Source organism: Maylandia zebra, linkage group LG20 (genome assembly GCF_041146795.1).
Source record: "Maylandia zebra isolate NMK-2024a linkage group LG20, Mzebra_GT3a, whole genome shotgun sequence".
Classification (NCBI taxonomy): Eukaryota; Metazoa; Chordata; class Actinopteri; order Cichliformes; family Cichlidae; genus Maylandia; species Maylandia zebra.
Window position 1 is genome coordinate 13,874,931 of NC_135186.1, and position 25,786 is coordinate 13,900,716.

A 25,786-nucleotide genomic window follows, 5' to 3' on the forward strand; every position below is an offset into this window, starting at 1 on the left:
TGCAGCGATAGAAGTTCACCAGGATGTCTGAGGACAGGTGGTTCTTCCTCAGAGTCCTCAAGAAGAAGAGGCGCTGGTAAGCCTTCTTGACCAGCTTCTAGCAGTTGGTCGTCCAGATGAGATCCTCGGAGATGTGGACTCCCAGGAACTTGAAGCTGCTCACACACTCCACAGCCGTCCCCTTAATGTGGATGGGTGGATGTGGGTCAGCATTCCTCCTGTAGTCCACGATGAGCTCCTTGGTCTTCTCAGTGTTAAGCAGCAGGTTGTTTGTGTCGCACCACTTAGCCAGACGATCCACCTCCTCCCTGTAGGCGGCCTCATCGTTGTCACTGATGAGGCCAATCACCGTGGTGTCATCTGCAAACTTAATGATGGTGTTGGAACCATCAGCCGGTCTGCAGTCGTGGGTGAAGAGGGAGTAGAGGAAAGGGCTCATCACACAGCCTTGTGGTACACCGGTGTTCATCATGATTGTAGATGAACAGTGGTTATCCGGCCGGACATGTTGGGGGCGGTTGGTCAGGAAGTCCAGTAACCATTTGCAGATGAGGGAACTGATGCCCAGGTCTGTCAGTTTCCTGATGAGTTGTGAGGGGTGGATTGTATTGAATGTTGAACTGAAGTCTATAAACAGCATTCTGGCGTAGGTGTTGTTGTTGTCCAGGTGTGAGAGGACAGAGTGCAGTGCGATGGAGACTGCATCCTCTGTGCTCCTGTTCTGACGGAATTGGTGGGGGTCCAGGGTGGGGGGGAGACAGGATTTGAAGTGTGCTAGGACCAGCTGCTCTAAGCACTTAGTGATGATGGGGGTGAGTGCTACTGGGCGGTAGTCATTAAGGCAAGATGGGTTGGAGTTTTTGGGTATCGGGACGATGGAGGTGGATTTGAAGCAGGCCGGTACCACATCGTGGGCCAAGGACAGATTGAATATGTCTGTGAGCACTCCTGCAAGCTCCCCAGAACACGCTCTGAGAACACGCCCGGGGATGCCATCAGGACCTGCAGCCTTGTGGACATTGATCCTGCTTAGCACCGCTCCTACATCGGTGGGGGAGGGAGTCAGAGGTTGGTGGTCTGGCGTCAAGTCTGCTTTGGTTGTGGTTGTGGGGTTCCCTCGCTCAAAACGAGCATAAAGGTTGTTGAGCTCGTTGAGGAAGGAGACATCAGAGGATGCGGGGGAGGGTTTGGTGGTCCTGTAGTCTGTAATGGTCTGGAGTCCTTGCCACATGCGTCGGGGGTTGGAGTTGGAGAAGTGTTCTTCTACCTTCTTTTTGTAATGGTGTTTGGCTTTTTTGATGCCCTTCTTTAGATTAGCCCTGGCTGTGCTGTAGGCGTGTGCATCTCCTGACCTAAAGGCAGTGTTGCAGGCCTTCAGGAGGAGACGAGCATCCCGGTTCATCCAAGGCTTCTTGCAGTTTATCGTGGAATACCTAAGGGGGGAGAAATTTTCTCCCGCTGATGCAACAGTGCATCTCATTGCAGTATATCTGGCTAATTGAATGGCACTGGATGAAGAGTGGTGCAGGAGTATTTCAAGAGCTTTTTTAATAGAAATCACCCAGAACTGTCTCCAGTGAAGCAGATAAATTGGTTAGAATGAGGTTGAGCCCTTGTTTACTTCTTCTAAACATTTTTCCGTATAACATATACCTAAAAGCACTGTGTTATCTGTCCAAAAGGATCAAACTGAGTTATGGAGACAGCAAATACAGCTGGACGTGGCTATTTTATACAGAAAAAAAATTACGTACAGGTTCACAGTGATCAAAAGCTTATCCCAGCACCCAGCAATGAACATGTTATTACCCTGAAGTCCGTCCAAAACCAACGTTTTTCTGACTTGTTGCTTTTTTTGCAAATATCTGTGCATGACAAATAGGTCATGGCGAAGGTTAAAGAAATTATGGTTTGGGCAAATTATTTATGGTTCAGGTTTTATGGGAATAAGGCCCAACAAAAAAGTTGGATGTGGTTAGAGAAGTGGTTAAAGTTAAACGCAACACTTTAATTATACATCTGTGGCAGGACTGAAACTATCCTACATGGAATTTAAACAATAAACAATAGTATGTCTATGAGCCAAGCTGACCTCCACTTCAATTTCAACAGTGTATTCAACGCTGGCTATGGACACCAACGAAGATGGACTGTATAATCCAAAATTCATTGGATGCCGCCAACACCTACAACAGGGTTAACATCTCCATTTCACCCTATTGTGGTGTCTCACCAGGCCACAGCTCTCAGAATGTTCCGGTGTGACTAAAGGGGTTTATGTGGAAGCTAGCAGTGGCGCCCTAGGACACCACAAGTTCTTTCTAGTCCCTTGATGTTGTAGTTTGTTTTGTTTTTGCCTTCTGTCAGAGCGTGGTGTGTTGACTGGCTATTGGCCCGAGGCTGTCAGGAAGGAAGAAACTGGCCACAAGCTGTCCTTTGGTTGCTCAAACATCCAGCCATATCCATCTGTGTGTGTGTGTGTGTGTCAAATCAACATCAAGGATATGACTCTTTTTCTCTGTTGGTCCATTTTCATACATGACACTCACATATGGCAATTTTCTGATCTTTGCCTTAAATTAAGGGGTCTTTCCCCCAGACATCAGACAGTTTAAGTTATATGTGACATACATTTCTGGCAATACTGCAGTCTTTACATCGCGCTATGTGAACAGCAGCATATGTAAACAATCAAAAGAAGGGGGAAAATGTGCTGTACAAACAATTTGGGGCAACAAACTCATCGTATGGTACTGGCCAGACCTTGGATCCCCAGAGGAAATGCGATTTTTTAAGTCTGTGATTTTTTTTTTTGTCACACGCTTTTTAAAATGTTTCAGAATGCCGTTTTCTCATTATTTGTCCCTTCACACAAGGGGCAACGTCAGCACAAACAGCTGTTTTCTTTTTAATGGTCTCAGCAGGGTTTTTTTTCACTAGTCAGCACCTCCGTGTATCAGGAGGAAAGGAATAAATGGTGAATTGAAATAGATGCTAAATAGGCAGGTTAGGAATGTTTCAGGACCACCGCTGAGCTGATCGACGGTCATGTCAAAACACCGGCCCGTACTTTCACCCATGCAGGCTTAACGCAGCAGCTGATGGCCAAAGGTAATATTTAGGGATGCATGGCTACACAGCCAAACTCTAAACACTCAAACTCTGAAACAAAAGTTGGACAGTGGAAAGAAACCAGGAGACCACAAGATGCTCTTCTTCTCTCTCTCGCTCTCTGTCTCCAGTGGACTTGTGAGACTATAAATATTAGCCAGCATCAACACGGCCACCACAGGGACTTCACTGGACTCCACCAGACAGTCACACAAGATTAAAACGAGTGAAAGCGCCAGTTTAAAACAGGTAATTCTCTTGTTATATTTCACAATGTCACATCCGGTAAATAATGGCTACTCTTCAGTGCTGGTGTTTGCCTTGTGCGTGTCCCTCATCCTTCTGTTGCGCGATGGACGCTCAGAAGCTTCAGTCTACCACAAAAAAGGTAAGAACCACTTCTGTTCCTCCACTGTTCAAGATAATGTATTCACATTACCCTGCGCAGCTCAGGGGCTGCTACTTTCCACATTAATCAACACTTGTGATTTATGGAAGCTGTGGCTGTTAAACCAACACAAACTGGCTGACCGCAAACTCTCTGTCCTTTATAACCCTGACCTTGCATTCATTCCCCTGGGAGCTCTTCACAGTGCATCAGTGCGTTCTTATTGATCCCCTTCTCAAGGTGACAGACAAACCCCATAAGGATAGCTACCCGCAGCCTGCAGGAACGCTGAGGAAACTCACTGCGGATGCCAGATTTAGCCATTAATGTGCCTGACCCCTTGCAGCGGGGCTTTATGTGTTCTGCCCAGAGGACGGACATTTATAGCCTTTGCAAAGTTACGATGTCCTGGGGGGAAAAAAGTGCATTTTTACCCAGCAGTTTCATACCTGCTCACCTAAAGAGAAGAGCTTAGAAATGTAAAGTCAGATGAGATAGATCTGACAGCGTGGCTCTCGTTTCTTTCGCAGGCATCTGCTCCTCCAAAGACAAGAACTACAAAGCAGGAGATTCTTTCCGGAGAGGTTGCGACAAGTGCTTCTGTCACGCGTTTGGTTTCTACTGCTTTGCGTGAGTAGAATTTTTTTTTCCAGTTCAGCTCATTTCAGGCCACTGATTTACAGTGATGGGAATAACAGCGTTACAACTAACCGTGGTACTTTTTCAGTAACGAGTAATCTAACTAATTACTATTCCTATCGTTACAATGCCGTTACCGTTACTAACAAGAAAATGTGGTGCGGTCATGTTACTATTTTTCAACAAACAGACTGTTGAAGCTGTCTTCAGCTTACCGCACCTTATATCAGTTGCATGGAAGTAGCTGTCTATGTAAGTAATCTGGACTAGGGCTGGGTATCGTCACTGATTTCTAGAATTGATTCGATTCCAATTCACAAGGTCCCGAATCAATTCGATCCACGATTTGATTCAATTCAATTCGATTTGAATCTGGGAAATTTTGCTTCAGACAGTCAGAAATATTATAATTCAGATCAGTACATTTACATATTTTTGTATCTATAAAAAGGAAGCTGACACACGCAAGACTTTATCAAAGGTGTGAGCGTCACAGCAGATGCCTTTGTGTCAAAGTAGCTGAAGATAAAACACAGAAAAACATGGAGGTTTTCCTGGCCTGGGATTTTATAAAAATATTCTGCAGTACATCAAAAATGAAAGAAAACCATTAATCAACATATGAACATTACCTCTGAAGTTACAGAGGTTTTATTAGAGACACGGCTAAGCGGTTTGCATTTTGCATAGTTTTAAAAAGTTTACATTTGTTCAGAAGCCTATTGAACAGCAGAAATTAGGTTTTCTTTTCAGAAGTAAGTAAAGTAAAAGGAAAAAAAAAAAACAGCGGCCGACAGCGTCGTAAATAACGGTAGACTTGTGCTTAACAAGCAAGCGAATAATGAAGAAAACAGATTTTTAGACGGGAAACTGTTCTTGAAGTATACAGAGAGAGAGAGGGAGAGAGAGAGAGAGAGCTGTGCATGATTTTATCGTGGTAGAAGCAAAACAGCAAAAGTCAGAGGGGATTCATAACTATGTTTATGTGAAGCGTAGTTTGGATCTTCTTTTGCTGCTGGTTCGGTCAATATTGTTCTCCTTTGTAGTGGACAGAAATTATTTTTTTGGAGTGGCACAAATAATTTGTGTGGCATCTTATTGAATGCAGAACACCTGATTATTATCTAAATAGTGTGAAATGGTTATTTAAAAAAGGGGTAAAAGGTAAATGACTGCAAATAACTTTGTTTGCAAAACTTATGCATAGGATTTTAAAATTGACAAATTATATTTGCATTTAAAGTTATGAAATATAATTGAATAAACATGTTTGTGGTTTTTACAGTAAAAAATATCACTTTTTAAACTCGGATTTTATGTTTTTTGTCTGATTTTAGATCAATTGTGTTAATACAGTATGTCAAAATAAAACATAAATTCAGACACGTGAGGTCGTGCTGAAAAGAATGATACTAAACAAGGCAAAGTAAATCGTTTTTAAAGGTAAAATGTGGAGGGAAAATCAAAAGTAGTTAAAAATGGCCAATTATACCCTGGACCCCCGAGGGTTAAACATTTTTTTTAAAGTAACGCAATAGTTACTTTTTGAGTAATTAATTACTTTTAGAATCTTGTAACTCAGTTACTAACTCAGTTACTTTTTTGAAGAAGTAACTAGTAACTATAACTAATTACTTTTTTAAAGTAACTTGCACAACACTGCTGATTTATTAAAATGACTGTAGCCTCATGAAAGCACCTCTCTCTTCCCTGCTTCTCCTTTGCAGCCCGATGAAACCCACCTCGTGGCCCAAGAAGTGTCGCCGGATCAGGATAGAGTGTGGTTATGCGGTCGTTTATAAAGAAAATCCACTGGTGGAGTGTCGAGCCTACAGCTGGATAGGATGAAACACTACAGGAGAACTCACATGAAAACATAAAATATGTAAAAAACATACACCCTAAAAACGTTGTGCAGTCCTAACACGAGAGTCCTGGTCAGTGCAACTTTGCTGATGTTACTGTGCTTAGTTTTCATGAGGACAAGTCAGATTATTATTTGATGCTCTGGTTACAGGGAATAAGGTCAAGTTATTAGAATGTGTAGCTTTATGTGCCTTTTTTCCCTGTGCTCTCCTTGACGATAATCCAACACTCTGGTTTAGCTTGACAGTCGGATATGATCTTTTCCAGTTATTCCGCTCAACATGAGTGTATTTCAATGACAATCTCTTTCTCTGATCTGTAATTTTCACCCTACAGAGCTTTGCAACAGATGGCATTAACCTTTGACCGTCCCCCAGGTCTGTGTAACCCATCTACTGTCAACTATAGGGTTTGGCTTTCTGAAGGATTTCCATCTATTTTGAACACCAAAAGAGGAAACAAGCTTTTAAGACAAGATTTGAAATCTACCTGAAAATCCACCTGTTTAACATGTGGCAGAAACAAAACCCAGCCCTAACTACAACACTAGATGGGTCACTGATGACCAGGTGAATGCTGAATGAATGCGCCTGTCTCTGAGAACATGTATCGACTCAAAGTGTTTCACATGTGAAGAAGGTCACTAGTGAACTGTACTTGTACTAAATGACTTATTGAAATGGACAGCTGTTTGCAGTGCCAGAAAGTTCTTTTTATACGAAGCTCAACCCCAATAAATGCAGCGTCTGGTACATTAACAGTCACCATCCAAGAAAAATAGCATAGACTGTATATGAAAGATGGGGGCAGCCATGGTGACCTTTTTGGAAGACCCTTTTTTGTGAAGTCCAGCCTCGAAGCGCATCCTGCTTCATTGTTCCTCTGCTCACAAATGCTTGTCATGATTTACAAAATAAATAAGTAAGATGTATTTACTGAGGTCAGGAACCAATGAAGCTTAAGTCGTTTTTTTCTCTCACATATTTCTATAAAACTTTTTTCTTCAGCGAGAGAAACATCCTGCTTCTTTTGAAATACTGTAGAGAGATTCTTTTCTTGAAAATCATTGTCAGGTTAGTCTTTACTTGTCCTTGCTGAAGATTTAAGTATAAGAACCAGTTACGTGTAAACTTTTTACATACGAAAGACAAAATGATCTGACCAAAACTGTCAGATAGCTTGGACTTTTAAATGAACCATACACAGCACTGGTTCTTTTGGCACTTGCACACAGTTCTCAGATTGTTTTGGTTTTGGAATTTTTTTCAGTCTCTTAATGTGATTCTAGGCTGACTCAGTGGTGTGGATGTTGTAATCAGGCTCTGCGGGGGTTATATCTAAACCCATATTTTTCTGGTTTACAAGTCGCTACAGAATTAATTTAGGGTTAATCAGATGATTTGAGCTCATGTAAAACAAACATCAACAACAAAAAAGGCTTGACTTGGATTTGCACTCCTTCTAATGTCACTTTGTTCTTTAAAGTGCTTCACTTTACTGTACAAAACTTAAACTAAACGAGCACATGCACTGTAAAAGATCAACAAATGATTACAGTTTGAGTCATTCTCAGATAGAAAATCATATTCAAAATGACTAAAGAATAAATCCACACTTGGTTGCAGATTGAGAACTTCACACTTATTAGCAGCGTCAGAGCTGAGCTTCTCATGGTTGTTTAAAAAAAATCACAAGGAAGTTGAAAAAGCTCATTGTGCTTTGCTGGGCTCTTGTAGCGAAGTTCAAATTCTTCTTTTTTGAATGTTGTATAAGAAGCCCATCAGATGCTGTGAAAACACAAAGATGCCCTGAAATCGACAAAGTCTAGCAGCAACTTGAAGCATCTGTCTATAAGGGCTGCAGAGGCCTAACAAGAAGCTAACAGGAAGTCAACCAAGGGTGGCGGAGGCACTGTGCAGCAGTGGCCCTCTTCTCTGGGTGATAATTCAACATGGAAAGTAGGAAGTCAGAGAACCCAGAGGCCTCCTCCAACAGGAAGTGGTATTTCTCCACCAAAACCTCATAGAGGCTCCAGAACCTCAGCAGACCGACACGACGCAGGTCGCCTGGATGAAAACCATAAACTGTTACAACAGACGAGCAGCTCACTGGCAGCAATAACAACACATTAACACAGGAAGAAAGATCTCATCTGGAAGTGAAGGTAGACGCTCACCTCTGCAGCTGAAGTACTCAGCAGAGTATTTACCCGACAAGGCAACAGCGGCCGGGATTTTGCCAAGCAGCTCCGTTATCTGGCCAATATGATCTGAGGTGGATAAACACATACAAGCATGGCACAGAATGCATTAGTATCCTAATTACAATGAAGGCATGGTGTAATCTCATTTAATCCCGTGTCAGTGCTCGTCACACAGCCATCTAAACACACCTTCCTCCAGGGAAATGGACTCACTGGCTCTGGGCTCAAACAGTGAGTCTCCAGTGATCAACTCAAAGGCCTGAGAGAATTCAGGAGAACATTTAGTGGTGACACACAGAATAAGTAAGAATGCACAGATAGCTTTTTATCAGAAAGGTTTCACTATAGGTCATTTAGCTACAGGGCAGCATAGCTTTAGCTACGAATTGTGCAAATTACTTTAATTCCCATTTGATGGAATGGTATATAAACATAACATTATGGGATTAAATATTTCAAAGTGTGAACATCACATTAGTTTGGATTGTCTCTCACCATGCATGCGACACTCCAGATGTCAGCAGGTGGGCCATACTCAGATCCCAGCAAAACCTCTAGTGAGCGATACTGTCGGGTCTGGATCTCCTCACAGAAATGTTTGTACTGGTGATGACAGACAGAAGGGTTTAAAGGTGATTTGGTGTGTGTGCGCGTGTGCATGTGACAGAGAGCCAGAAAGATCTATTCCTCTTTATTCCCTTTCTCGTTGTTTTATTTTCTTTGTCACTTGTGTTCTACAGTGTGGCTTCTCAGCAGAGTTGAAGCATCATGTTTACACTTCTTACAATAAACTTTGCCTTTTTCTTCCAAATCTGGCTCGAGTTCTTACTTTGAGTGTGGAGGTACAATACAAAACCTCAGTTCCTCTTTGCTTTGGAGGATTTATAGCGCTTTTTAAGAGAACCTCTTCAATTCTATAGCTATTAAGATAATTAAATGTGATCAAACTACATCCACACAGTACCAAAAGTGAATACAATACTTTTGTCCACTTGGGGGCAGCAGAGAGCATTTTGGAACAGAATGTTGACATATAATATTGTCACCTTTCAGGCTAATGTTGCAAGCTTCTGATGACAAAAACATAAAGTGGCTGACCCTTTATACAATTTAATAATACACTAATAAAATATGTTAAACCAAAAGTTTTATAAGTGTATAAGTGTAAATACTAACCACCCAACAGGAGCTCCCCAAGTCAGCAATCTTCACTGCAATTTCCTTTAAGCTGTACGGGTTTACCCGATTGCTTTCTGGGAGAAAAAAAAAACAAACATTATTATTATTATTATGAATTTGGATTTCCAAGATAAATGTTTTATATTAAAATTAAATAGTACACAGCTGTTTTTGTCCAGCTCTAATAGCTGGGATGGCATGGTTAATGTATTTGCTTGATTATATGTTGAATTAGTTTCATTATTTTTTTCTTAGCACAAAAACAAACACCACAAATACTGAAGCAAATATTTATTTATGTATTTACAGCTGCATGGTTGCCTATACGGCCCATCAGAAATAAAAATATCTGGCGCTGAACCTTTTTATTACTGAAACTCTTAAACACTCTCAAGCATCTGTAGCAATGAAGGACAAAATAAAACGTGCCTGGTGAACTGGCTTCCTTCCCAGTCTGTAACGAGGAGGAGCTGCTGCCCCCTGCTGGTGCTTTGTGGGACTGCTCTTCCAGACACACAAGGATGTTTTCTGGCTTGATGTCTGTGTGGATGATTTTACATTGAGAGTGAAGGTAGTCCAGCCCCTGCAGGACCTATAGAAAAATACACAGATCTGATGATGTTTCCTTTCCTTTCCTGCTCCCTCACCGATGATTTTATCAGGAAAAAACATCAGGAATCGGGAATCAGCTCTCGTTGATTCCCCCACCATGTCAGTGTTTTCACAATTTGAGATCTTCCTTTATTAAAGTTTGTTTAAGCAACACTTTTGGGAAAATTCTTTTTATTATTATTATAAATTACTAAGCTATAGCCAGAATGATTAGCCTAGATTAACATTGTGCAGCATGGACTGTTGGTAAATTGCTTAACAATGTAAAATGCCACTAAAATAAATAAAATGCACAACAGTGATACAGTAAAATATAGGAGAGAAAAAAATAAAATCAATAAATCAATAAATTAAATCAGTAATAGTCAATAAAAACAACAACAACAACAACTAAGGCTGTTAAAACCAAAATGTTTAGGTCAACGTGCGTTAAAAGCCAGACCATAAAAATGTGTCTTCAGTAACGATTTAAAAAGTTTGTGCGTTTGTGCAGATCTAACATTAAGACGAAGTCTGGTATAGAGAAGGCTCTGTCACCACGAGATTTAAGTTTAGACCGTGGAATAGTTAAAGTTAGTTTTGACCTGGACCTCGTGGTTCTTTCTGGAGTATAAATAAATAGGAGCTCAGACAGGTGAGAAGGGGCTCGGCCGTTTAGTGATTTAAAAAGAAAAAGTAAAATGTTAAGTTGGCTCCTGTAAGGAACAGGAAGCTACTGTAGGGAGGCCAACACTGGGGTGGTATGCTCCTTCTGTTTTGTGCCAGTTAGCAGAAAAGCAGCTGCATTTGGTGACAATAAATAGAGGCCTGGTCCAAACCAAAGTACAGAGAATTACAGAAAACCACTGAAGAGCAGAGCCTTTTAGGCCAGCATAAGATTCCAGCCGTGATAGCAGGATATCATGGTCAGCGTGTCAAAGGCTGCTGTCAGGTCCAACAACAAGAGGGTAGGGCTGCCAGAAACCAGAGTTAAAAGAATATCATTAAAAGCCCCTAAACATGTTGTCTCAGTGCTGTGTAGTGATTAAAACCAGATTGAAACTTTTAGAGATCTCATTAAGATCAAGGTCGCTAACTGTTTGTTCAGAAATGATTACCCCAAATTTCCCCAAATGGGAAACTGTACAAAAACCTATTGGTTAAAAAATTATCCCACAAATTTTGAACAAAGAGGTGAAGTTTAAATTAAACACACCTTATATGAACTTGATTTCTGGTGCCTGGGTTTTCTGGTCTGCTTTGTCTTACCTGGATAAGTATTTGTTTGATCCAAGGCTGCAACAGTCCTGGATTCCCAAAGCAGAGCTGCAAGCATCTCAGGTCAGGCCCCAGCAGCTCCAGCACTAGGCAAATGTCTAACCACCATACATTAAGGTCAGTTTCCCAAACCACTTTGCTGCAAAAACGACATCCACTACAACATGTTCACATTTTAATACTTTGACATTGATTGTTTCAATGATGTAATGGAACAGCTCAAAGGATTCTGGAATATGCGCCCAAGAAATCCCATCTCCAAAAAGGATACGTACCCCATTTACCCCAACCAGCTTAAACTCATCTAGCAGTCGAACGATCCTTTGGCCAAAGGGATGACGGCCCACAGAACCACTGGCCTGTTGAAAGAGAGGAGACGAGAGGATGAAAACAGAGGAAGAAGAGCAAGAAGAGATTTTTTTTAAAGAGGGAGGGGATGATTCGTCCTTTATTAAAAGATTGGCAGAGAGTGATGCTCCAAAGATATGACAGAGAAAAATATCTGACAGACAGAGCGCTTAGAGAGGAGATTCACAAGCAGACGGTCACTAACACATCGCAGGAGAGCCAGTTCATCCTCTCCAGCCTGGGTGAAGCCAGCCCCACTCTTCAACACCTTCACAGCAACACGCCGACCTAGCCTGCCAACACAGACACCAGATCAGATGTGCATGCTGGTTACTGGACAAAGTAAAAGACTCAAACTAAATATTTGTTTGATCCAATTTTTAATTATTATAATTATATGATGCCTAATAAGATCAAATTTCTCCACCGCTTCCACCCTGATCATATCACACAGTCTCAAAATGAACCTACTTGAGGTCCTGGCAGAGCCATACAGTGGAGAAATAACCCCAGCCGAGTTTGGACACCACCTGGTATCTTCTGTTGAAGGTGTCCCCTATCTGGATGGGGTGGTACCCACCTTGGGGGGATAAAAGCAGAATGACATGAATGAACAAAGTCCCATTTCTAGTTGAACTGCTTATATGGTTGAATTTATTCTAGGTTTCAGTGATTAGGCACTTCTCTATATGACCTGACATCTGAAACCTTGTTATCATTCGCTAAGGATTTTCCATATGCTGTTTAGAGAGCTTTGAAAGATGACTAAAAATATAGCCGCTAAAGCTATTTCTGGCGTTGCAACTTCCTATAGGCTATAACATGTCTGTTAGTGAGTAATACATTCAGATCTGCTAGTAGGACAGAGAAAAATGGCGAGGCATACGTCTGTATCGCTTCTCTTTCAGCAAGCATGACACACAGTTGTTGGACATTGTCAGCAGTCTTGAAACTGAATTTCTGTGTCTATTAAATTTAAGCATGAGATACACCAGCCTGTGATTTATTACTGTGTCAGGCACCGGTGGTATCACATACGCAGCAGAGGATATATGAGGTACACACAAAGACTTGCACAGCTGGCAGGTAAGAAGCGAGGACCAAGGTCAGACCAGCAAATTGGCAACCAGATACTGCGCATTAAAGCAATGCATAATGAGAGAGGCACACAGGCTTAGTGCAGCTATGAGGCTTATGAGAAGCCACACTTTGGATTTACACAAGCAAAGCACAAGAAAAAATATGCATGGATTCTTATGATCATCTTTGACTTTTTATCCCTCAAAAGCCAAACAGGAGTCCCTCAAAGCTGTTTCTGAGCTAAGCAGTTTCTGTCATAATTCAGGCTGCTAATAGAATAAAATGACTGTGTTTACATCAGAAGTTACCAAGAGTGGTCAAGAGTGTCTGTTAAATTAGAACTTTATTGTGTCAGAATTTGTCAATAAGGGTACAGTGGAGGTTGTCAAATGTTGTCTTTATGGGGGAAAGGGGTTATATTGGCTCACCTTAAGGTTAAACTTAAATAGATGGTCACGTTATAGTCAACTCACAATACGGTAGGTGTGTGATCTTATATTCTCGGTCATTGTGGTTTGCTCTTCTTATACATAGGCTGTCTAGTTCTAATTATGTCTGAACCTGCCTTCTTCTTGACCTGTAAGAAGTTGACCCCAAGTCAAAATCTCCTTTTCAAACTGCTGCATTTCAGTAAATGGAGCCTGAAACGTTAAATCTACACGAAGCACTCCAAGAGCACAAACCTCCACCAAGGCAGCTCTCTCTCCTGGCAGTTTTAAAGCAATAGTGTTTTTGTTGTTGTTGTTGTTGTTGTATATATTCACTTTGCATCAGCTTGGTGGATAAAAGGCACATTTTAATGGATTGTTAACATGACCCCACTATACACCCCTACAAATCTTTTGAGTTGTTGTGTTTGCAGATAGCATTTTCGTGCATGTTCTACCAAAAACAAAACTTCCTTGGTGGAGGTAATTATAGCCGTGACCTTATAAAGATGCAGTGAATATTAGCAAATACAGTACCGGCAACTTCCTGGTCTGAAAATCAAAGCCACTGCTAAACACACTCCAATGTTCACTTGAGACTGACCCAGAAGCAAGTCAATCATAGCAAACCTTCATGTTAAAATATTCAACTGGACGTCATTAAAATGTAGGTTTACTAATACAAAAATGGTTCTTGTGGCCTACCAGGTCTTACCTACACTGCATGAGCTTCAGTCAGTTAGACTTTAGTCTTTTATTAATCTGTTTCTTAGCACTAATTCACATTTATTTGTGCTTGTATATTGCACCCATGTGGTTTATGAATGAAGCTTAGTGTCTGTGAAGGTTCTCAGTCATCCAGGTCATCGTAGTCTAAGGAGCTGGGTGAGCTCATTGTGGGCCAGGTTTCACAATGAGCTCACCCGAAACCCTGGCTGATTGTGACCCACACCCGCTTTCACACCTTGGCTCATGTGATTAGGTAGAGGATCATCAGGGGGTCCTTTTGTCCCTCTGTGGGGGGTTACTCCCACTAGGTTTAAATCTGGGACTCTCCACCATTTGACCCTTAGAACTGAAGAAGCTTCTCGGATGAGAGGTGAAACGTTTTCAAGCAACTCAAAGAAGTCCAGACGCTTTTCTTTCCAAGCTCCTTAGACAATGAAGCTTAGCTAGCTAGCAATGTTAGCAAAAATGCTAACATTGAGACATCAAACTGAAGAGACCATAATCAAAGGGTTAGGTCTCAGGGGCTATAGCCATCTTTTATATGCATATATCTTTTATATACAGTCATGAATGAGCAATGGAGTGAAGAGAAATGTGCAAGAAGGCCTCAGCTACTTTGGCAAAAGGCCAAATTGTGACGGATTGGTGACTTGGTCAAAAGTATCTGTAAAAGGGCAACTACTGAAGTGAACTGGACTACTGAAGTCGCTGTTTCTTTTATATAATGTGGATGAAGGGTTTGATAGACATGACAGATTACTCAGGGGTTGACTAAGGCTCTCAAATTCCTGAATCTGAGAATCTGTGGGATACATGGAGACCCCACCTCACAATTTAAAAGATGAAAGGATTTGATGATAATGTCCTTGTGTCTGATATCCTTAGGGGATCTTGAGATGTCTCAGAGTGCATGACTCCATGTTCAATGGTGGCACAATGGAGAGTACATGATATCAGGCGTGTGTTTAATATACGAGCGGGTAATATGTGTAGTGAATCTGACAAACCTAAAAGTAGACTTTACTCTGTCCAGTATTTGACATGTTAAGATTTCTTTCAAACAGCTCAGTGTGCAGTTTTGCATTATATTCACAGACTCATCCAATCTTGTTTCCACAAACCAGAATCTGGTAACTGTTTCCTTTTTAAAGCTGTCCAATCCACCGCCCAAGCGCTCCTCTCGTCGTACTTGGACAACTCTTCTGGCAAAAATCCGAAAACTATTTGTAAACTGTAGCAGCAACGCTCAGTGTCTCAAAATGATGCTGCCAACAGGAACTTAGCTTGCAACAGCGGCCCATTCTCATAAACACTGCATCATTTCCAGCTGGAGCGGGCTCTGAATAACAGAGTCAGCATGTTGAAAGAATCTTTAATTACATCCTGGTACAAGCTGCTTTGAGGGTTTCGAGAGGCTCGGGATAAAAGTTAGGATACATGTGTGAGTTACCATAACAGTATTCTTGGGGGTCCTCAGAGACCTGACTGTCCTTGGGATCCAGCTGCTCCTGGCATCCAAGGGCTTTGAAACTGTTAGACACGCCACCCTCACTCCTGCAAACACACACAAACCCAGAAATTCAAACAGTGTATTCATATGTGTGTCAGTTTCTGAGAGCTGAACTACTTTTGGAGATTCCCACAGACTCAGCGTGCCGTGGACGTTTGCCCCACTGCCCAGCTGAGAGTGGACAAGCAGCACCGGAAGTTGCACTATTTCTAACTAGGCTGTAAATCATTTAGAAGCATCTCCGCGCAACCTGATAACTCTGCACGCCAGCTGCTCCCAATACACAGATGGCCCGAGGAGTCGGAGTCACGTCATGTCTGGAAATACTGATCACAGGTCTGTTTTCAGCAGAGGGACATATACAGTAGAGTTTAAGAGCTAGACGCGAATAAATGTGAAAGATTTTAGGGGCAAATTTTAAATAATTATCGATAATGTCAAAAAAAAAGAGTTTAGGAGCTGAGTTGCATTTTCTTGAGGTCACGCAAGAATGCAAGGCTACATAAAAACATGAAAGAAGAAACGAAATAATAATGATGATACTAATGCAGAAAGTTTTATACTCACACACGATGCTGTTCAGCCTCTGTATGAGGCAGGCAGGGGCTCCTCTGCATGGTGCGATTAAGCAGATGTCGCCAGTACATTAAAATTTCCGATTTTTTGGCATAAAGTGAGGAGAGAGTTAGGCGCAGGAAAAAAAGCAAGTAGCCCTGATTACAGTTGCTGCCCTTGAATCTAGTTAAGCAGCTGAGAGGTGGAGGTGGTGGAGGTAGAAGGGGTTGTGGTGGGGGTCTGCTTAGTCTCTCAGGAGGCTGGAATCAGCAGTCAGCAGGGTCTAAACATGGAAATCCCCCCGCAGGGTCTTGGCTCACAGTCTGTCAGGTTTTCACCTGCTCTGCTGCAGGACTTGCATCTTTCAGTCACCAGCCTCAGATTAAACTCTCTCTCTCTGTTCCTCGATGTCTCGTGCATGCTGGGAAAGCTATAAAAGAGAGAAGGCGCCCCTAAAAGATGAGCCGAACGTCACACAAGGCCGAACAGAGTGAGGGAAGAGAGGGAACGACAGCTGCTACAGGGATCACAGACTGCTAAACCTGCCTGCAGCACATTCTTAAGGATTAAAATAAAGTCGTTAGAACAGAGGTTGGCTGAAAGTTCCATTTTTTAAAAACAGATTGCAATTTAAAACCCTCTCTGTATGAGGATTTTACATTTAGATGAGCTCAGCTTTTGAGGAAGAAGTTTAACAGAAGCACCTGGCACAATCTTGACAAATATATTGTACACTTGATCTTACAGCCTCCTTCACATCTCAGTGGCTGAGTCTGCTTTTTCTTGCCAACACCATGCTGTTAACACTCTTACATGGCACCACATTTTATAGTGGATGCCATGGAGCAAAGGAGCTCCTGGCTCGTAAAACAGGGAAGCGTGTTGAAGGCAGAGGAATGAGGGTTGGGTGTGTGTGATGTGAGATATCAAGAGGCCTGTCGACCTCACATGAAGAACTGTTAATAGTCAGATGACACATGATGGCATTGCGTCTCCTTGAAATTTTCCAGCTGCAAAGCACACGAAACTATAGCTGGAGTGTGTTTACTGTACATGACTGCAGACAATCCTAACCTCCAGATGATATCATCATACTTCAGCCTTTTGTCTCAGCCAGCCTTTCACTGAGACCATTTCTGATGAAGATCTCTCTTTGCTTCTGTCTTTGCTGCATTTTCTTTACTTTTTCTAAAGGGCATAACTTTCAGATACTGTTCATCTGCTGTAGATCATTTTTAGGCCTGCCACTTCTTTGTCCTCCACTTGTCTAGTTTCCTCAGTTCTCTTTTTAAGGACAGGCTGCACACGGCAGCACGGTGGTTAGCACTGTTGCCTCACAGTCCTGAGTCCAATTCCACCATCAGGCCAGGGTCTTTCTGTGTGGAGTTTGCATGTTCTCACCATGTACTCTGGATTCCTCCCACAGTCCAAAGACATGCAGTTATTGGGGAAAGGTTAACTGGAAACTCTAAATTATCCATAGGCATGAATGTGAGAGTGAATGGGTGTCTGTGTCTATGTGTTAGCCCTGCGACAGACTGGCAACCTGTCCAGGGTGTACCCTGCCTCTCACCCTAAGACAGCTGGGATAGGCTCCAGCCCCCTCACGACTCTGATAAAGGATAAGCGGAAGCAAATGGATGGAGGCTGCACACCATGCCCATATGGTTTTCAGGTAATAGCTAGTAAGAACAGTTAATGGTATTTTGGGTGCAAAAATCCTATTTTAAGCCTGCCAAGCTGTTATCTTTGGCATTTTTCATAGATTCCAAAGATTGTAACTGAAGAAATGGGAACAAATTATATGTTTTTGCAACAGGCTGCTAGTAAGTGTATAAAGATGTGAATTTAAATGGGGTTTTTTGCTAAGGTGTTTGTTATGTGCTGACACAGTATGTGTCTGTTTAAAAAAATGATGTGAATCAAATGCTAGAGAATAGTAGGTATCACTGTAAAGATTCAAGCCGAAAATCAAAACACGTGTTTGACCAGTTCTGGTCCAAAACAACAAACTCCATCTGCACTGCTTTCCAGCTCAGGCCACCAAACGCTCAGCAGACCATGGAGACCATGTAGAGATTCACAGGTTCAGAATGTAGGATTAAACACAGGCCTTAACCTACTGAGTACTTTTACAAATATAGGCTGTTATACTGATCTCTTGAAAAATATTCCAAGCCTGTTTGGACTGTAGAACAAACAAAGCTCAAGCCAGGGCTTCTTTAAAGTTCTCACTAGGCTGTTTTGTTGCACAGCGTCGGAGCGAGCAGGTGTCCATTCTTGTTTTCCAGCCCATCCTCTCATGTCCTGGTATTACTCTCTAATGTTGGTCCAATCTTAATCCTAAAAGCTTGTGCTGGCTGTTACCATTCTCCAGTTGCACTCAGCTGTAATAACACACTTCCCACAGGAGCAATCGGTGTGTGTGTGTGTGTGTGTGTGTGGGTGTGTGTGTGTTTGTGTGGAGAAATCAAAATAGCACCTGCACAAATTTAGATCATTGGGTTAGTAAGGGATAAATAAATAGATAATGCAACAAACTTCTTCCTTAAAGTATACATGCTAACTCATGCGTTTGATCCCCCCGCCCACTACAGACTGAACTGTGACCTGCACTGTTTTTTTGCTATGACCACAGTCAGCCAGCCTGTCTTTGGTTTACAACTTGAAACATATACACAGAACGCACACATTAAATATCTTCAGGGGTGACTACGTTTCATCGCCCGCCTGCCTCAAGAAAACACATACAAACACCACACTGACTGGCAGCTTATATAGAAATACTTCATATTTTTACTGATAATCTGAGCAGTCATACTTATTGCTGTTATCTCTGTGTGGAGCATGGTGTGGCATTACCAGCTGCATGTGACAGGTGCTCATACTCTTACATTTACAGACGTCTAAATATGGAGTCTCTATCCTGGATTACTGATGACAGGAAGCAGTTAATATACGAGCTGACACTCAGCTACTGCACTAATCACTATCAAGAACCAGGGACTTGTCACAGTGCTGATGGGATGCTGTTTAAAAATAAACAAAAAACAAAAAACGTGTCCTGCCAATAACACTGGAAATGAAATACATTCTGTATATTGTTGAGTCTATGATAATACTGTGTTTGATACACTCAGCTTCCCAACAAAGGCCTGTGGCTGCCACCTGTTTAACATTTAGACAGAAAAAGTGACCGATTGAACTAATAGCAGTGACAATAACTGGACTGGATCTGTGAGCTGGATCCATCCAGGTTTTAACGCTCTCGTTCTAGAAATAGATCATCTTGCAATGGAAATGGGACTGTGACATGTTGGCTGAGACCTGACTATTTTTTGCTACAATACCGCATGAGTACTAGGGACGGACCCAAGTGTTTACCACAAACTTGGTGAAGACAGTGTGTGGGACTAAAAGTGGAGCTTAACACTACTAAAACCTGCTGTTTCACCAACAGCCAGTCAGTCCCTGCAGCCTGCTCCATATTAAAATGCCTAACTGGAGTTTACACGTCATAATTGCCAATTAATGTCTCTGTAACAAGTGCATTTCTCTCTATATTTTTCTGTAGCTCATTTCTCTGTATGTTGAGGCTTAGAGGTGTTAGGTGTAGGCCGTTTCATGTAAAAATGCACCAACAGGCGTCTGCAGCATGTATTGCTGACGTTACTTTCACCAAATCAATCTGATAAACTGAACCTGTTGATTGTATTTGTGTTGTTAGTGCCTTTTTTGAGCATTTTATTGGAATTGTCTGATAAATGACAATCCAAGAAGTCAGTGAAATTCTAGTATTTTATTTGTCATGTTAACTAACACTAAACAGCAGATAAAAACTCGTTAACTTCAGCTGTTCTTCAGTAAATATGGCAACTTTTGGTTCCAGAAAAATCAGCATACCTAATGAAGAGTATGTGTTTTAGTGTGATAACCATCTTTTGTCATAGTAAAAAATAAAGAAAAAGAAAAGTGTACCTAGTTAGTTGCCCGAGTTACATTTTCCCATTTTTTACCAGTGGCTATATATATAATATATAAATATATATATATATATATATATATATATATATATATATATATATATATATATATATATATATATATATATATATTGTGCTGGCTCACTAGCGTCTGGATAGACGGAGGTGTTCAGTTACAGTGTTTTAATGAGGAGAGAATCACATATATTAAAAAATTTTGAAATGTTTTAGGATCCTTACCTCAAATTATATAAAGGCACTTTGAAGTGAAAATGAACTAGACATGAATTAAACTGAACTGTACAAGTGAACCATATTTGCTCCTGAAAACACATCAAGATCCTCCTCCTTTCAAAAGAAGTCAAAATTAACTCATGTTCCAAAAAATATTTACACACAAATTTAATAATGCAAAAAATGAAACTTCTGTTAACATCTGGACCTGTTTATTGCATCACATTAAACTGTTGTTAGGTTCATCCTATCAGTTGGTTAGAGAACGCTAAAGTCATGATTACTTAGGAAAAGTATGTACAGAACAAACATCAGAACTGAGCTTTGCTTACACAAGCAACACCAATGCGCATGGTAAAAAAAAAAATCCTGTTTGTTTGCTTTTTTAAATTTACAAGATAACTGCCTTGAAACATTTAAAATGGGTCCAAAATGTTCAAAAATAATCAGCATCTGAGAACAACTGGATTTGAGTTTGAAGTTTGAAACTCCTCAAATCCAACTCGATGTACAAAAAAAAAAAAAACAAAAACAAAAAACATCTGAAATTGATGGGAATAAATGTTTCATAGATCTGTAAGGAAAAATCCAACAACATATGCAATAAAATAAATAAACAATAAATTAAACTGGGAAAATAAAAGGATTCTCGCATGAGGCGTGGCAGAGCAACAGGCACCTTTGTTAGGCAATTACAATGTGTGATTATAAGTCTCAGAGATGAGCTTTTCCCCCCTTTTTGTAAAGGAAAAAAAAATTACACATACACTGACACTGCTTCATCAGCGTAACAAGATTCAGCGAAAACATATTTTTCCTGAAACAATGAATTTAAGCAGTGGTCATGTGACCACAGAGAAGAGAAAACAGGTCTTTCTGAAAATATATATAAAGTAGAGCCCGACCAATTTATCAACGGGCTGATGTCATTAGCCAATATTAGCTATTCACAGATCTGTTGGTGTCAGGATTTATAATGGCCAATATATGGAAATTAAAAAGTAAGTAAAACAGAGACGGGAGAAACACCTTTCTACTATTTTATGTGGTGACAGTGTATCGATTGGTGACACGAGGGCACTCTGTAAGGGTTGGCAACGTGTTTGGAACGGCAGACGCAACAATCAGCTGATCTATGCAGGATGGGCCAGAGTGAGAAAGAATACATAAATAATTTTATTTAATTGTGTACTTTAGACAGTGACCCTAGAAAACTTGTGTTAGATTCAACCTGACTTTAAAGGGAAAATGATTTCATCATAGTTTAGTGTACAAATCAAGTATTCATTGAGTTTATTCCACATTTTATTTGTTTTGCTTCTCTAGAACAACCTATGAGACACCTTTAAAATCAAAAGTAAATGTCCCCAGTATTTGACATTTCTAAAAGTGTTCCTCGGTTCTTTTGTGCATTTTATTTTTAATATTTTTGCTAGTTAAGTTCGGGTTTGATCTCGTATGAATTTTGTCTGCATGTAGTTTAACTTGTGTAGAAGATTTGACTTTCGGACGGATTGTTCTTAAGTCAGCTACAAATGTCTTTGTCAAACTGCTTTGCGTCTGCAAATAAAAGCAAAGATTGCAAAATGCAACAAAATTTGTGAAACTTTACTTAAAAAAGAAAATTCCCCAAGCTGTAGGTTATCTTTAAAAAAAAAAAGCAGATTGAGAGCTTTTATAAAACATTAGTCTTGGCTTTAAACTAAATTAGGCAGCAGCTACAAATTATAGTAAAAGAACTGGTAATGACGAGTTTAAAAAATGAAATATACCCAGGGAAACCATCCAATAACAGCTAACTGAACATGACAACAGAGTAAGACTTGGAAGCAGATTCAATACGTGATAACTTAGACCACTGACAGTGTCATTATCAATTTGTAAGACTTTGAGAAAACATGGTAGAAAACTCCAAAGCTGTTGGTGTTTAAGGTCAAATCCTCCTTTTCCCTTTTGTCACTTTATTTTGTCCTCCAGCACACTTAGATTTTCTTTTTTTCTCCAACAAATCTACATTTAAACTCGGGGCAGGAATGTTCTGTGCAGTAACTCTGAAAAATGTCCATCAAGAAAGAGAAACCCCCCCCAAAATGATCTCTTTTGTTTTGTTATTAATTTCCCTTTAGGTGACTTAAACATCAGAAATCCAAGGTTCAGAAGAAATTCTTTTGTTTTGATGTGCATTTTCTCAGTTTTTTTTCCCCTCCTCAGCGATGTGGCGCTCTTTTTGCTCCCAAAATGAGACAAAAGAGGAGTGTAATTGTGCACACCGATTCAGCACAGGAAACACACCTCACTAACAATTAGTCTGTCAAAATGACAGCAGAATCACAGTATGGGACCAAATAGTCCCTTTTCTCAGGGAAAAAAACGTTTTCTTTTTGTTTTGTTTTTTCCAAGGAGATGTCAAAGAAAGTTTCTTTCCACAAATGTCTATCCCAGCCGTGGAAATCATAGGTCTGTAACCTTGTTTTCAACGGCAGCTGCTATCTGTTGGAGCCTGTATCCAAGCTGCATCTTCTGAGCCGTGCAGTCCTCTTCCAGAGCTGTGATAATCTGATAGAAGGCAAAAAGAGTTCAATTAAAATTCTTACTTAACATATTAAAGTTAGAGCAATGAGCTATCTTCCTTGAAATGATTTCACTCCTATAGAAGCTTCTCACGCTTTGGTTGCTAGTAGATTGCTGCAGTCAAGTGTAGTTGAAGACCCCAACTTAAGGATATTCCTGGGTGCACATTTGCAGACAAGATGGCATCTTCCATGCAAACTACAGGCAACTTTGGAAATCTACTAGAATCAAAACAGTTCCAAGAAAGTTTGAATCAACTGGTTGGGAATACACGTTTTCCTTTCAGTGGTTGCCAGATCATTGTGAACTTGTCCCTAAAGCTGTGCGATTTTTGGCCCATTTTGAGCCGATTTTTCAGTCGTGCGACCGTTTTGGTGATCGACCTGATTTTGGCCTTCATCGTGCATCGTGTAGTATATGTGGGGTAACGAGAAGCGATTAACACCTCACGACCAGCTCCTGATCATCAATCGCTTGGTCGGGAGGATTTCAAACCTCCCGTCACCGCAGCTGCTCACACTGCGCACGCGCAAACACATAAACGTCGGTGAAAAAGACGGAGTAGCACGGCAGTGCAGTGTGTGATCTGGACACAAGCGATGGAGGCACTTGTAGAACTTTGGAAAGCTCATCCGAGCCTTTTCGATGTGGCATCACAAAATCATCACGACCACAACAACCGTGAAAATAGTTGGATTTACATTGCTGCTCAATCACAGCTGCCTGATCAATGTTTTTCATTAGCAATTTAGCAAAGTTGATGGTGGTGTGCGTGTCTGTGTGAGTGAAAGACAGAGAGGGAGAGCGAGCGACAGATTTTCTGTTATAACCTTCATTTTTATGGACGCACAGTTTGAGCACTCGGGTTGCATCAGAGCATCGGGCCGTATAGTGTGAGACCCTGCATCGTGACCTACGAACTTCTAACCCCTGCAAGTCAATCGTACAGTTTGAGCAGAAGCTGAATAACGCGACTGAAAAAAATCGTACAGTGTCTGCCCAGCTTAAGCCTCTATGACTGGAGCCTTGAGCGTACAGTGTGACACATCTAAAATGGCAGACAAGTTAACAGCACATTGCTGCAAAATCTCAGTGAAAGTCTGAGGAAACAGCCATCTGCGCTGACCTTAGTAAACACTTTTCCTGGTGAGTTTATGGGCTCAGTTACTAATTTTGAGCAATGCCATATGAAACCTTAAGTCTGCGTTGTGCACTGTGATCATCCTATGTGTCAGGAAAGGAGGACTACATATATATATATCAATCTATCCATTCACTTCCGCTTATCCTTCTCAGGGTTGCAGGGGGCGCTGGAGCCTATCCCAGCTGTCATAGGGCGAGAGGCGGGGTACACCCTGGACAGGTTGCCAGTCTGTCGCAGGGCTAACACACAGGGACAGACAATCATTTGCGCTCACATTCACTCCCACATTCACACCTATGGGTAATTTGGATTAATTAATTAACCTATCCCCACAAACTCCACTTTGTGGGGACTATATATATATAAAAAACAAAAACCAGATGACATGACAGATCCTAGTGGTGAACCTGAAATATTGATTTCTGTCTGGAAATAGATTGCAATACAGAGCGTAAACCCTGCCCACTTCATATTGGCGAATGGGATGTGAGATTCAAATTATAACAAGAACTACAAAAAGCAAATACTGTTTCTGTTGAGTATTTAATGCTGTTTTGTATGAGACAACTGTGGACTTCAGAGATCAGACATCCAAATATTTCAGGGAATTCAATCAGTTTGTCAATCAATAACTTGAGCTACACTCCTGACAGTTCATACATATGCACATAGCCAGCTCTTTAAATAATGATTACATGAAATCCCTGTCAGCTCACAACTAGTAAATCTCTCCCCTGACAGCATACTATGCAATGCAAGCATCATGTTTGCGTAATTTTGTGATACTCACCTGATCGTAGTATTTGTTGATGTACTTGTAAAGTTCATGTAAAGCCACGAGGCAGTTGACCTCAGCAGCGTAATTCTGTTCAGGGAGAGTAAAAAATAGAGAGGCGAAGAAACGTCAGCGGTGGAAAGCTGTTAAAAACTGCATCGGTTGCTATTCATATTTTATTTCAAACTCCACATCCAGCTTGTCATTCTCCCAGCTAAATGGAATCTTCCAGGTCCTAAAAGTATTTATGTGTTCAGCCATTGTGTAAAAAAAAGGTTACTTTGACTAAATGGGAAAACAAGAGTAGGTAACGTACACGGGAGAGTTCTGCTAGGGCCGAGTTCATCTCCTGGTCACTGGCAGAGATGGTCTGACGGATGTCTGCGTAGTACCTGGAGGTACAGGGAATCACAGATTTTTACATTAAATCCACAGAAATTTGAACCCAAATGCAAGAGAGATGTTTACCCCTAAGAGCTCGCCACTCTCTCCACTGATTACTGTCAGTTCATTTTTGACTTGTTTAATTTTAAATAAGAAAATATGACAAATTATGAGTCTCTGGTGTATCAGTGGGGAAAACATGTAGAGAAAGATGAAGTGATCATTTTTAAATGCAGATCAGGCTAATAAGGCTTCGAACACAAGCACATGTGTTACCTAAAATCTTGTCTAGCAACACTTATTTCAGCAGGGCGACATGCCGAGCTTAATGTGCAGAAGGTAGTAGTAAGTGTAGCAGTCTGCTCTCAGACCATCCATGCATGGAGCCTCGCGGGCTTAGTCTACCCTCTGTCTGGCACTGACAGATTGTCCTGTGCCTCACTCTCTCCTTCCACCCCTCCCTCCTCTCTCTTCCAGAGTGTTTTTTATGCCTGGGGTCAGTGGGACGACCGGCTGCCATATTCTTACCTCTCCACCATCTGCTTGTAGCGGGGGATGTCTCTGGCATACAGCAACTTGTTGATAGGAGAGTCCTGAGTAAGGAAGACAGATGTCACATAAGAGTAACGAGGCATGTAAAACAAGGAGTAATAATGTGCACAAATAATTTTGTTGATGTCAACATGCACTGAGTACAAAACAAGGCTGCAGGGCTCATTAGACTCACATTCCTATTACGCACGAGATGATGTGTAATATCTGATCCTTGCTACATATTATGTGTTAAGTC

General features: G+C 41.1%; 2 protein-coding genes across 3 annotated transcripts in view; both read right to left on the reverse strand.

Annotated features, from left to right (window-relative positions):
* Positions 1–6,868: 6,868 nt before the first annotated feature.
* Positions 6,869–16,381, reverse strand: si:ch211-220i18.4 (SRSF protein kinase 3). The gene is made up of 12 exons (XM_004570005.4): positions 15,918–16,381; positions 15,291–15,394; positions 12,075–12,183; positions 11,809–11,896; positions 11,527–11,614; positions 11,247–11,353; positions 9,816–9,978; positions 9,384–9,460; positions 8,703–8,810; positions 8,397–8,466; positions 8,181–8,273; positions 6,869–8,070 (listed from the first exon to the last, which is right to left on the reverse strand). Exons 1-12 carry the CDS (start codon positions 15,995–15,997, stop codon positions 7,883–7,885), a joined length of 1,275 nt encoding a protein of 424 aa, XP_004570062.3. The 5' UTR covers positions 15,998–16,381; the 3' UTR covers positions 6,869–7,882.
* Positions 16,382–20,810: 4,429 nt separating this feature from the next.
* Positions 20,811–25,786, reverse strand: part of plxnb1a (plexin b1a) — an 82,585-nt gene continuing 77,609 nt past the window's right edge. For both annotated transcript variants that reach the window (XM_012924356.3, XM_004570004.3), the window contains 4 exons: positions 25,525–25,589; positions 24,929–25,004; positions 24,628–24,702; positions 20,811–22,678 (listed from right to left, as the gene is read on the reverse strand). In XM_012924356.3, the coding sequence (XP_012779810.3) occupies positions 22,574–22,678; positions 24,628–24,702; positions 24,929–25,004; positions 25,525–25,589 (321 nt within the window). In that variant the 3' untranslated portion in view covers positions 20,811–22,573. The remainder of the gene's footprint in view (positions 22,679–24,627; positions 24,703–24,928; positions 25,005–25,524; positions 25,590–25,786) is intronic.